At 40.1% G+C, this 13,696-nt stretch overlaps 1 protein-coding gene across 6 annotated transcripts in view; it reads right to left on the bottom strand.

Annotated features, from left to right (window-relative positions):
* Window positions 1–11,700: 11,700 nt before the first annotated feature.
* The window catches only part of LEF1 (lymphoid enhancer binding factor 1), a 71,112-nt gene continuing 69,116 nt past the window's right edge, over window positions 11,701–13,696 (bottom strand). For all 6 annotated transcript variants that reach the window (XM_066548137.1, XM_066548139.1, XM_066548136.1 and 3 more), the window contains one exon: window positions 11,701–12,825. Coding sequence is in view for 4 of the 6 variants with exons in the window: in XM_066548136.1 (XP_066404233.1) it covers window positions 12,746–12,825 (80 nt within the window). In the remaining 2 variants the exon portion in view is untranslated. The remainder of the gene's footprint in view (window positions 12,826–13,696) is intronic.

The following is a 13,696-nucleotide window of genomic DNA, read 5'->3' as shown; positions in this document are numbered from 1 at the left end:
GACAGAGGTTAGTTTCCTGGACATGATCACATAAGAAATCTCTGAGTAGAGTATAAAATTTTTGGTTTATTGGATCCTGGTCTTTAATTACATGTCATCTAATTTTGAGCCACTTGTCTTCAAAGAAAAGGGTTAAAGGAAAAAAACAGTACTATAAACAGCCTCTTTTCTTTACTAATATGTTGTTAAACTGACTTGGTTTTACTGGAATACAGTCCACTTCTTACATATGAAGTCTGTTTCACTGAAGGTTCTTAATGCTTGTAGCTCAGTTTAGTGACTTTTAAATACTGCAGGATGAAGATAGCTTCAGTACTACTGTTTTCAGTAGTAATTAAAAATAGGAATATGTATGACTCTTCTGTCTTAAAAAATGCTATTTGTTTTTTACAAAAAACATTTAGGTAGAAGTAATTTGCTACTGCTCCCTCTACTTGGATGATGATCTTTAATTTGGAAAGGGGAAGGTTTATAGCAAGACATAGGCTATTTAATGTTAAATGTGCAAAATATTTTTCACTAGTAAATGTGATATTTTAGAAAAATAAACTTTCTCTAAAACAGTGTTTTCCTTTTAGGAGCTCTAACAGGTACAGTATGTGTATATGTAATAAACAGAGGCATTTTTGAGTTGGACTTGCTATTTGAGAAGAAACTTTTTTTTTTTTAGCTGAATAGGCCCTGTAGAGGTACTTTAATGGTGGGTGGGGATAGTTTATTTTATCAGCACGTGGAGTGCTAGGCCAGGATGAGTAGAGATGAGGTAAAGGGTGAAAACTTCAATGCTCCCTCTTAAATCTAGATCAGAATGCAGAATGGTAATTGAATGACTGTAGTCATTGAAACAAGGTAAGCCTTTTCCTTTGCTCTTCATTGGGGAGGCATGGAGAATGTAGAAGTCCTTCTAAGAGAGGAAAATTAGGAAATTAGCCAGTAGGATATTAAGTAGTCACTCCTGAATTTTCCAAGAATTTCTACAGCTTTGATAGTTTAAAGATTTCTAGAGAGCTTAAAGAATGAATATGTAATGAACTAAAGGAGTTGTCTGTTGCCACCTTTTCCTCAGTAAAGATTATTTCCCATCCCTTGCTGTCGCTGTGACTTGAAGCAGAGGTACCTGAGCCACTTTCCACTGCACACAGTGTGGATGAAGGAGAATCTCCTGCTGGTCAGTACCTCAGACTAGCATGTGGTACATTATACCTGCTCTCACCATTCAGCTCTCCTTGAATTTTTATTAACAGTGGAAAAGAGATTGTGGAAAAAAATGGGGAATAGAAGAGAAAGGAGGGAAGGGTGTTTGCTTTCCCTCACTGCCTACTTTTAAAACCTTTAGTCTTTATTATCCTTTCTGTCAGCAGGCCTCACAGATTTAGAGCATTTGCCCCACTTTGGTCAAAGCTTTGGGATGTATGCTTGGCACAGCTCAAGGGCAGCTTGACAGCCAGCCGCTGAGGAGTCGGACGTGAGCCCAGCGACTGCAGCTGGGAAGATGCTCCAGATTCAGCATCTGGGTCATTTCAGCTGCCAAATGGGCTCCATCTGTGGTCAACCTAGCTGCTGACACGGCAGGGGAGAAAACGGGAGCACTGCAAATTTTAAACAGGGACTTGAAAGCAGAATCTTTATTGGACAGAGGAGGGTGCTCTGCAGGAGTGGCTTATGGAGAATAAAGTGCAAGAGGTGGCAGTAAAGTTTGATTTGGAAAGGAATTAAGTGTATAGAATTGATTGACTCAGCAACTGCATAAAATAACTTGGAAAGGTATCTTTTTTTCTTTCATAGATGAATTGTATTTGTCACCTAAGCATCTGACCCAAGGGTTTTGAGGTGACAATGCAAATATCCTTCAAAAACCAATTAACAGAAGTTAACTCCAGCATCTACCATGGGCTCTTCAGAGTCACGAGATCCAGTACTACCAGCCATGCACTTCAGCAGTGAATCAGGTCTCTGAAAAGCAAGGTAGTGGCTTCTGAATGAGATTCCATTGTGGTTTGGGTTTGTTTTCTTAGTGCCATATCTGGTGGCTTGTTCTGTGGATGGGGCTCTTACACACCTCCAGGTATCTGTGAAACTTTTGAGGTTCATCAACCAATCTCTTCTGGAGACCCTCTTATAATTATAAATTAGTGAATGTTATCAGGGTGAAGAAGCAAGAAAGAAGATATTTGCTGTATAAAGTGAAGCGTAGTGAGATACAATTGTCTAGTTAAATCTGTATCTGTTACTAGAATGAGAAAGGCATCTGAAAAATAATTGTTTTGTTTGCCTACCCAAAAGGTGATTTTGATGTGAAAAGGCCCTGTATGTTCCTGACTCTGTGCCAGGCTTTGGCCAGTAAAGTCTGCAAGTGAGTTAGGTGTAAGCTAATGCCATGCAGTGTATTCCTGTGGCCAGGTGTGGTGCTAGGAGGTCGGAGGTAGTAGCAGACATTCTGTTGTTTAGTGCATGCTTGTTATTGCATCTAGAGAAAGCCCCTTTACAGTACCAAGTGACTTTAAAGATGTGGGCAAACTACACACAGCTTCTGTAGTTTGTAGACACCAACTTTTCCTAAGAATTTACTGCTGACAGTTTTGGAGCTATTTTTTTCGAGAGTGGCACCTCTAGCTGTGGTGCTACGTTCTTTCCTAACTAGTACCACAGCAGTGATGCACATCTCAGTATTTTTATTCACTACAGTTTGTGACCATGTGAGCAATTATAAAACTGACCTGAATAATGCCTTCTCCTAGTGCTTTTTGGAAGAGCTGAGACCAGTAACAACAGCAGATGCTGTGATTCTTTTGAGAGCTATATCTTTTCATGTTACATGTTTCTTCAGTAGCTTTTTCTGTTATTCACTGCCAGAGGGATGTGCTTCTACTGAATTCTGTTAAAGAAGGGTTAAGTAGAGCCACAATCTGGTAACTGTAAAGATGATTTATAGAATGATCTGCCTTGAGCTTTATGATCTTCTCAATAGTTCACATCAAAACTGAAATTGCTCTTTATATACCATTTACTATGCAATACTTGTTCATTTATAAATGCAATGCTATGCAGAGTCTTAATTTAAATGTATGAGATCACAGAACAGTCTGTGATGATGTCAGGTATTACTGATAATATATTAGATTTAGGTTTGTATGCCCATGGAACAACTTTGCACTTGTTTAATTCACTCTTCTCTTTGATTCCCCTAGAGGCTTTCTATTTGGTTTTCCATAAATTGAAAATAACTCACGGCAGTGCATTTTTTGCAGAGAAACCAGCACCATAAAGCTCTAATGCTGGCTGGAAGTTCTGGTTGCTTCTGGGGCAGGAATAATACAAAACATCAAACCTAGTTATTAAAGGAGCCATTTCTTTTGTCATGTGGTGGCACAAGGCATCGCAGTGAGGCGTGAGGCCAAGCTTTGTTTCCAGCCTGGGGTCAGAGGCTGCAAGTTGGCCACGGCACAGGAGGATATTTTAGCACAAGGCTTTTGCTTGGCGGGCACTAAGGAACTTGTCGCTTACTTTGGCTGTCCCATGCTGCCTGATAACAGGATTTTTTCCTAGCCTGTTGTTTGCTGCTGCTTTGCTTTGTGCATCTCTGTCCTGCCTGGTAACAGCTTCTTCTATTCTGGTCCATTTTTTTCTGCCAGCAACCACTTCTGGGTGGTTTTCTGTAAATGGAGAAACCCTTACAGTATTCGCTAGTTAAAGAATGCAAGTTTTTTGTCATTAGTAACTTAAACCCCCCATTTGGAGTCTTGGCTTCAGCAACAAAAATGTTGTGGATTAACCACTTTCACCAGCAAGAGGCTTTCTGATGAGCTGTGGGAAGAAGTGTATGCTTGGTGGTAGGTCTACAGTAAACAGCTGGAATTTGCATGTGGTGAATTAGCACCAAATAAAACCCCCTTTTTTTTCTTAATTATCCTTGCATACTCAAATGGACCTATTAAACATTTGTGCAATAGGAATTGGTAAAACCACACATTTACAGTAAGTGGATCTTGGTTGGGCTCAGGCTGACATTTCTCTGGTCTGTTGGTGGCAGGACCTATGCAAGTAACGTATAATCCAAGAAGGGACCACTCTGACCCCTGACTCCTTGGCATGCAGTGGTGCCCTGACTTGGATTGGAGCACTGCAATCATTGGAAGAAAGCCCTTGCTTTAACTCAGAATCTTCACCTACTTTACATTAACTTTGTTTGAGACCTGCTGCTTTGACTCCTACACAGCCACAAGCATAAGCAGGTGTAAGATACACTGCATCTGTATTTCACAGGCTTTTCAGTTGTTAGTTTTCTCTAAAGGGGTTGTAAAAGGTAAACTTTCTGACAACTGCTTTATTTCTCTGAATATGTCAAGAGGGCTAATGGGTTCCTTACAGCTGATGTTGCAATTCTTTTTTCATTGCAATTTAGGGTGAAATTTCTAAAAGCCTTTTATTTCAGTTGGAAGCCTAGTGATGTTTTCCAGAATGCCTAAACAGATGAGGCATCTAGCTTCCTATGATTTCTTCTCAGCACTGAAATCCCTCTCAGAACTTTAAAAAAGTATTTATTGAAGAGCCTGATTTTGGAGGCCCTAGTTTACTTTTAAATCTTGAACCTAATTTCCAAAATAATGGGGAATATTAGAAAAGAGCTGGCATGGACTTTGATGGCAAGTTCTCTCACCTCCTTTCAGTTCTTGAGGCAATGTGAAAGAAAGCAGCAACTTTCCTACTTTTCTTCCTCTGTTTCCTCTTTGTCTACTTTCTTGAACACAATTCCTTGCAGGAACAAAATTCTGCTCTTGCTTATTAGTAACTTCAGACAGTAGCAATCAGACTGTGCTTTTGAGGGTTGGAAAAAAGTACTGCCTCCTGATTTCTTCACCCTCCTTTCACTTCCTTTTGAGTCAGAGGGTTATCCCATCTGCTTATGGATGGATTTCTGAGTCCTTCTGTGACATCAGTGTCAGACAGCGAGCAGTGGACACCCCAATAATGTTTTAAGTGCCTTAAGAGACGTCTGTGAGTCCTTTGAGGAGGAGCATGGGTGAAATAGAGTGCAGGGAAGTAGTTTATGGAGAGGGAGCTGATTTGAATGAGGCTGTGGATTCTCAAACCAGTCAGGGTGCTTTTAGGAACATGGCAGTGTGTGTGAAGTGTGAGATTGAGAATGGGCATTTAAATAGCTTACTTTAAAGTAAGAGACAGAAGAGATACTTGCAGAATTTAATTAATTTAGTACTAGAGATTTGAGTGTTTTAAAATAGTATTTTTTTATTTTAATAGGGGGGACAGGGAGAAGATGCTATGAATTTCACATAAGTGGTTTTCCTGATACCATTTTTTAATTGCTTTAAATAAAAACATTACTTAAAACTGAGGAAGAAGTCTTTCTCTTTCTTAGGGACTTAGCATTTTATTTTTGGCAAAGACTGAAAGCTATTGTTGCCTAAGCTGACGCTTAACTGGCAAATCTATGAACTGAAGCCAGTATTGTTATTTGGATCTAAATTTGTAAGGACATTTGGTTGTCATAGATCAAAAGATGAACATATAGTTTACCTCAAAGACAGAGTCATATTCAAAATACTATTTGCACATGTTTACAGCTGAAATCATTGCTTAGCCTATTGACATGTGATAGTTGAAGTAGAGGTGGAAGGGGAGAATAATGGCAAACAATGATGAGTATGCTAAAAAGCAATGAGTCTGTGGGTAAAGATAGTGCCAATTGTACAATCATTTGACAAAGACCAGAGCTTTTCCACAGTGGTGGACATTTCTAGCATTACAAGGAGGAAAGTTGCTAGTGAAAACTATGACTTGGAAAAATTGCTTTTATTGTGTTTTTAGGGAATTAACTGTTTCAGTGGAACAGTTAAGACTGGGCTTAGCTGGTATTGGTTTGACTCAGAATTTCATGTCATTCATATTATGAGAGTAGTGCTAGTCCACAGGCACATAGCTCACCTTGCAACAGATTTATATTGAAATTGGGAAATCAATCTAAAATGAGTGCCATATTCTCTACCTTCTGCAGGCAAGGATGTGGCTTTGGAGAACTTGCTGAATCTGCTGAGGAATGGAGAGAGAAGTAACAAAGTTTGCTATTTGGCAGCTGGAAATCAAGCATATGTTTAGAGGATTTTAGATACCCTTGACTAGAAATGATTTCAAGATTTGAGTTAACAAGGACATCCTTCAACCCCCAACTCCTGTATGCTGCAAGGAATGTGGCAGGCTTTTCTATCCTGGTTAGGAGTTGTCTTCTGCTTGCTTTAATTAAGCATTGGCCACAATGTCTAAAAGAAACTGTATGAAATCTGGTAGAGGGACAGGTGAGAAGGTCCTGCCTAGTCTTCATTGTTCAACTGAGAGTGATGTGTGGTTGGAACTGGTATTTGCACTTTTCCATTTCATCTTTTCTGTGAGCTGCGACTTCTACTTAGTCACACCCTCAGCCCAAGCATGGGTCATGGCAGTGTACATGCTACAGTAGCAGTAGTGCCCAATAAAAAATAGTGCCCACTAGAAAAACTCTTAAATCCATGCCCATCAGCTTTCTCTGTGCTTTTTTTCTGTTCTGTCTGGGTTTCCTTGCCATTGCCTCTGAAAGTGAGCTAACTCCTGCCCAAAAATGGCAAAGGATTAAGATAGTGAGACAACAGCTGGAGTAAGGTGATCTGAAGAATTCTTTGAATTTTGTTTGATAAATACAGTATGTTCCATATTTATATGGTTGTGTGGTAGCTGTTATGATAACTGTACCTGTAACATAGCTATATGCATCTAATTTAAAATATCTCTTAATTCTTCTGTATGTGGTTTACATGAGTTACATATAATTGCATCTGATTCTCACAACATACCTGGGAGCTAAGGAAGTACCATCCTTCAAATGTGCTTGAGGAACACATGAAGGGAAATTCTTCCTTTACTTGTCTAGAAAATAGTCTTTCTCTCCTTTCTTCCTTCAAATTGTATTTATTTCCAAACTGGACAGAATGAAAATACAGTGTAAGTGTTAGACCTGTGCTAGATTTAAGTCAGTTTTTTTAGGTTCAAAGGAAATCCAGCATTAGGTCATTGGAAAGGGGGACTGCTTCTGAGTGGGCAAGAGCAGTTAGCAGAGCTGTTCCATCAGCAGGGAACTCCTGCCAATGAGGGCAGGGCAAGAGCAGAGAAGTCAGTCAAACACAGGAGAGAAGGGCGAGGAGGGAAGAGCCCTAGAGTAGAAGTGAAATCAAATGGACTAGAGGAAGAAGGGAATAAACCACTTGAATATTGAGAAATGGTTTGCAATTCCGCTTCAGTATGTAATTTCAGTAAATTCACACTTACTAAACAATTAAATATTAGTACCAGTATAGGCAGAATTAGACTGCTCAGTGATTAACTAAGTGCTGTGACTAGTTTGATTTCTGGGTCATGCAGTTATACCAGTCCCACTCAAAGGGAAAATTTGACCATACGTGAAATCTGCCTTATAAAATTTGAATTTTCAAACAGTGGCTAAAACCATTCATGGTTAAATTTGTTGAGGGTTATTAGATGAGGATGTTTTGATTGTGAATTCTTTCAGGTTATTGTCATAAAAAGTTGAGTACAGTTTGAAGCTATCAGGTCTTTACAGGAAAAAAGCAGTGGCTGTTCTGTCACATGATTTGTTTGCAAATATGATTACTACCTATTAATTTAGCATTAATAGAGTGTAGAATGAAAGAAATTGTTGCTGCTGATGTTAATCATGACAAAATTAAACAATTCACAGAGAAGAGTAAAAAGGAAACATATTTCAGGGTAGCAAAAGCAATGACTAGAATGTGAGAATCTTGTCCATCTTGGGCTTTTTTCAGTCAAGGGATGCCATGTTGTGCTGTGTGCTGTCTCCTCTTTTGTTGCCCAGCACTTTGCTTTCACAGACAGGTGCCAAGAACTAATCTTTCTATAGCATTCTGCTTTGTCAAGATCTGAGTCCTTGTTTCTGTGCCTTTTTCTCTGTCTTAAAAGACAGAGATGTCCTAACTCAGCCAAATAGATATCCTGTAGACTTTTTTAGCCACTTTTCTTAGCCGTAGGCAATTTATACAAATTCAAAGAATGGCCTGTCCAAATAACTCTTCTGACCATCATTAAGTTTTGGAGTATGTTATTTTTCTTATTCTGCTGAAGATTTTATTATGTCAGTTACCTTTTCTCAGCACAGTGAACAGACCACTTCTTGGGTGAGTTGCTCTTCTAGTATGAAGCAGAAATTCTTCTCCTAGCTCTGTTGGTTTATGCTGATTTTCCATAGCTGACAGGTTAATGAACCTGTTGCTTATTTGCATTTGTTGGGTTTCTGGGAGGTGGGATGGGTGAGTTTATCAAAATGTGGTTTGTAGAACAGCGTTCACAAGAAGAAAACCTTGGTTTTCTAAGGTTCCCAGACCAGGTATGCAGTGACTGTTATCTCAGCCAAGCAGACATCTGTGATTCAGTGAAGGCATGGTTGTTGCAGGAGGAGTGTCCAAAGAGAAGCCATCATTTGAAATCCATGGCCTGAAGGTATGACTGTTTATTTAGGAGGATGGGGAGCAGTATTTCAGTCCTTATTTTGACCTGGCCAAAAACTGGTGATTGAGAGGTTCATTTCCCCTATTTCTGGCATATATGTTCCTTTTCCTGGGCAGATACCCATTTGCTTGCTTGGCTTTCTAAACCTGAGCTTCATATCTATGAGGAGACTCAAAGGGTAAATTCATACATTAATCCAGAGTTTCTCTTCCTGATGTGTCGTGGAGAAATGAATGTGTTTGGGCATACTTTCTAGGTTTTTGGTTTCATCTTGGAATGTGTTTATAGCCAACCATTTTCCTGTTACAGCTTCTCCTTTTGCCTTCCTTTTTAGCCCAGTAGTTTTTCACTGACCTGACTTAGGAGAAAGGTATTCATAGCTGACAGACTTCTGGCTATTTATGGACTGACTTATTTCCCCTCTACTGTTCTACTTTGTGTTAGGTCCTTGTTCTGAAGGAGAGGCTTCCCTTGCATATTAGTCCCCTTGCAAATGAAGGGAAAAAACTGCAGCTGCCTTATGGGAGAGGTTACAGGGCATTTCTTACATCTCAGTAGTGTCCTTTATTTTCTGCCAGTCTTGCTTTACCCTGATTAGCTGCCACGTAGATGAGAGCAAGAGGCCACCAGGAAACAGAATGGTTGCTTCAAAACCTTGTGCACTGCAGTGGTTTCAAAGGAGTGCATACAAATGCTGTGGATTCTGCTGTCCTAGACCCTGGAGCAAGCATTGGGTCTTAAGGTCCTATATTTTCTGCAAATTGACCCAGCCATCCAAAGTGGAATCTACAAGAGAAGATAATTCAGTAGAGCTGGTGAGTCCCTATAAGCACAACTAGTGAATCTGTCATCGCTTGCTGCATAAGAAGCCAAAGTTAGCTGAAACATTGTTCTTTTATGTAACACAGGGAAAATGGCTCTGGTCCAGGCGATCCAGAAGCCTGAGGAGCCAGACCATCCTGTGATGTTGGCCTGATTAGCTGCAAATAATCCTGGCTCAACTCCCCTGTTCTGTATCTGCTGGTTTTGGTGAGGGGAGGGGGAAGGCTGTGTGTTTCCTAGGCTCTGTGTTTATGAACTGGACTACCCATGCTGTGATCCGTGCAAGAACTGCTTTTAGTGCATGCACAGAACCAAGTGTGGGGGCAGAGAGTGGTTTGTGAGTGCTTGTACAGAAGTGTCTGGATAATTAACTCAGCCATTAGGTAGGAACATTAAATCCTTGAAGGTCTTTTCTGTGTGAAATACATGATAATCATCTCCTTAGGCACCCAAAAGAGACAAGGTTAGATTCTGATGTCTGCCTAAATTGCACATCAGGAATTTAGGTGCTAGTTTTGAGTCTCACCTGGAATAACTTGTTCCATGTCACAAGGATTTAAACCTAGTCTTACTGCCAGGGTAGCACCATCATCGCTTGGCCATCTTTACTAGCTCATCTGTCTCCACTGACAGCTGGCACAGTACAGTGAGGGCTCTCTCAGTCCCACAGGAACAAATGCCAATTAGCAGGGGAGGGCAGGAGTGGACACAGACCCAAGTCACAGGGGTATTCCAGGATAGCAGGGTTACTCTATTTCAGGTGCTCTCATGGCAGCATCCTAATATCCTTGCATATTAGTTAACCTTTCCCATAGCTGCTGTATGTGAAAGGTCTTTGATCTATGAATGAGCCCAACACATGGTGCTTGTTCACTGTATGTTAACAGTAGAGGTATTATTTTTAGCTCCCAAATTATTTTTCTTCGCTATTAGAGCTGAAAGACCTTTCGTCCTTAAGGCAGGCAACTGTTCACAACAGTGTATTGGGGACAATGTGCTACATGAAGCTGACACTTCCATTTGGAACAATTTTTTTTCAGAATGGATAAATGGCTCTTTAAATAGCCATTACAAAATCTAAACAGTAGTCATGTTTTATAAAGTTCTAAAGAGAACTGTTGTCTTTGGAACATGTAATTTGCAGATCTCACTGCAGTAATCCTTGATTTAGAACAATTACAGCACTAAGTGCTTGCCTTTTTTCCCCTTTAAAAAACAAAACCAAACCCCAAACCAAAAGCCAGACAGGTTCCCAGCAAAGGCTGGGATAATTGAATGGAAACATAGCCAAGTCTTGCAAAACTCGAGTATACAGTTGCTATTCTCTCATGAGATATTTTCTCCTGCCATCTGAGAGCCTGGTCACTTGTTTTCATTTTTTTAAATTTTTTTTTAATGTAATCACCGGTTGCTAGAAATAAATATTGCAAGAACTAATATGCTGATTACAGCATTAAAACTGGGCATGTGTGCAGTGCACACTGGTTTAGGAGGAAGTTGTTTTATAACATTTTAAATTATGAAATTTCTTATGCAACCGAGTTAAAGGGTCATTTATAAACAATCCAATTCCAAAGCTTCCTTAGGCAGTAACTGACCTATGTAATTTCTTGTAGCTTAAGCTTGGCTCAGTCCAGCCTCATGCCAAACAAGATTTGGGAGCTGGAATATAAAGAATGCTGATTCAATGTACAGTTCATAATATTTCTTTCCCACTCAAAAACAGGTGGAGTAGTTCCATCTGTGGCTCCAGAGTCTGGTTTGTTTTACATCCCTTAGTAGAGGTGCTGCTTGCTATGGCAGGAACATCTCAGGCACCACTGGCAGCAGGCAGGCCATGCTGACTCTGGATCTCAGACCATGAAACCAGGCCTTGCACAGCTGATTCTGCAGCCAGCTTCAGTCCCTGACTGAGGAATAATTTATACAGCTACAAGAAATTTAACTGCAGGCCTCTATCTCTTGTGTGGGCATGGAACATATCCAGAAAGAAGCAAATCCATGTTTGTAATCATCAGCTTAAAACCACTGCCCTTCTCTAAGATTTTGCAAGGAAAATTATATGGAGGGATACTTAATACTTCCACTTGGGCCAAAGCTAACTGAGCAGCACAAGGGACATCCCCATTCCTTCTTCCTGGTATGGATGGTGAGACTTCTGCTCCCTTTTCAAAGAAAAGGTAATTTTCCCAAATCACTTCAGGTGAGCAAACAGCCAAACACATACATTGTATTTCCTACCACAGAAGACTGAGCCAAAAGTCTTCAGCCTTACAAGTGACTGTGCCTTCCTGAGCTTGTTTCTACCAAAACCCATTTTTGGTTGGTTTTTTTAAAGACAATTTTAAAGACAGTTAAATTTAATTTTATTACAAAGCTTTTATTAAAAAACAAATGCTCAGCACATTAACTCAAACTGGAATGACAAAAAAAAAATTGGTTGACAGTATTTTTGGCAAAGGCTGTGCCTTACTATTTTAAAAAATGGGTACATCAATGCTCATTTCAACAACTGGCATAAAATCCCACTAACAGGCTAACAAAAACAGATACAAATACAGAACAATTGAAGTAATAATTCAAGTGCTGGGCTTTTTACAAGGAGAAGGGGAATGGGTGAGAAGGAGAACTCACTGCAGTCATATTTGCTGGATGTATTGCTTATGTTTACAGAGTAGATGATGCAAGACTAACATGTCTACTGACCAGCTGACTGTTGTTACATTTATTTAGTTCTATAGGACACTGTATTATATAGACTGAGAGGCCACTATTTGTTACAAATAGTTTAACAAAACAGCCACCTTTTTTCCATACAGATTTTTTTCTCTGGCAGAAAAAGAAAAAAAAAGAAAAACTCCTTTTATTTAAAAAGTATTTCAGATTTTTGACACTTGTTTAAGCTCATACCTAGTAAAATATACACCAAAGAAATTACAAACTAAAAGTTAAAATATAAAAGCATTCAAGTTTCTTAAAAAAAGCTAAAACCAAAATTGATCCTGTCGCACCATTAAATAAAAAGAAGGTTGAGCGCGTCATCCTGGTCCAGGCAAATTCTATCCCTCGATGTGCTGTGTGGGGCAGCTGTGGTCTACGGAATTCTGCTGGCTGAAGCAGGCACAGACAGCCATGCTATTGTGTTTGCTGACTCAATATGGACACAGATGAGATGGGGGCTTAAGAGTGCAAGGCAGAGGTGAAGACAAAAGCTGCTCTGCTGACCCAGGAGCTCATTTGCTCTATTTATATCAGGGCTGGACCTCGTGATAGTGAAGGATTTTGGCAGTGATTGTCTTTATGATTCAGTGTCTCTAGCAGTGACATCAGGGTGAATGACATCCTAGACAGACTCCTTGGGGTGGTCTGTGTGGATGAAGGACACACCTAGGGTTTAACAAGCTTCCATCTCCAGAAGGGGTCCTGGTGTCGCCGCCTTTGCTTTGCAAGTTGAGAAAGCATTTCTTTTCCCACCTACAGGGAAGGGGAGGAAAGAGAGAGAGGAGAGTGTGTGATAAAGACTATCTGAAGCCTTAAAGAAAAAAAAATTCTTCAAACAAGCTGGTGATGGGTCACTGTAACTCTTACAGCTCTATTAGTGGAATGTGCATTACAATGTCACAGTTAAATGCAGAATTTATTACTACTTGCTTTTGCTTGAAGTTTGCAACTATATTTATGGGAAGTACTTTGCATTGTAAAGAGATACCAACTAGAAAGGTGGGGTTTTAAACATCCAGCATATTACAGAATTTCTTCCCTTTAGTAGTGGATTTCATTTATCTACAACATTTGACCCAGATACCATTACAAAATTAGACATCCTCAGGCTTTAGTACTGCAGTGCAGTGGTTGAGGTCAATTAAACCTCTGTTTCAGAGCCTCAAGCTCTACTCCCTGCAGCCATGAAAAAACGCTGTCTTCTGCAAGCAGTTTGGTAGAGGAATGTGGTGGATGAGGCTTATGTGAACACTGATTCTACCATCCGTCCTCATGACTGGGGAGGATTTATTCTGCTCATCAGCGGGGTGGGGAACATCTTCCAGCTGTGTAAGACCCATAGGCCTCCTCCCTAGCAGTAAAGTTCACTAGATCTTGGAAGGATTTATATTCTTAGAGCATGTGAAATGGCCCACAGTACAGGCCTAATAGGAATTGCTGATCCAGAAGAGCACAGTCTAGGTCTCTGGATTACATCAGCTGATTTATGAAATTGCCAACTCAACCATCACCCTTGCCATTCTGATCCAGACAAGTGGGTTATAACAGGGTCTCTACCCAAAATCTCTCTAACAAGTTAGACATTTTTCCACACATGGACACATGCTTTCCAGTAACTGTTTGG

The sequence above is a fragment of the Molothrus aeneus genome, chromosome 4 (assembly GCF_037042795.1).
Source record: "Molothrus aeneus isolate 106 chromosome 4, BPBGC_Maene_1.0, whole genome shotgun sequence".
Taxonomy (NCBI): Eukaryota; Metazoa; Chordata; class Aves; order Passeriformes; family Icteridae; genus Molothrus; species Molothrus aeneus.
This window is presented reverse-complemented; position numbering and strand designations above follow the sequence as displayed.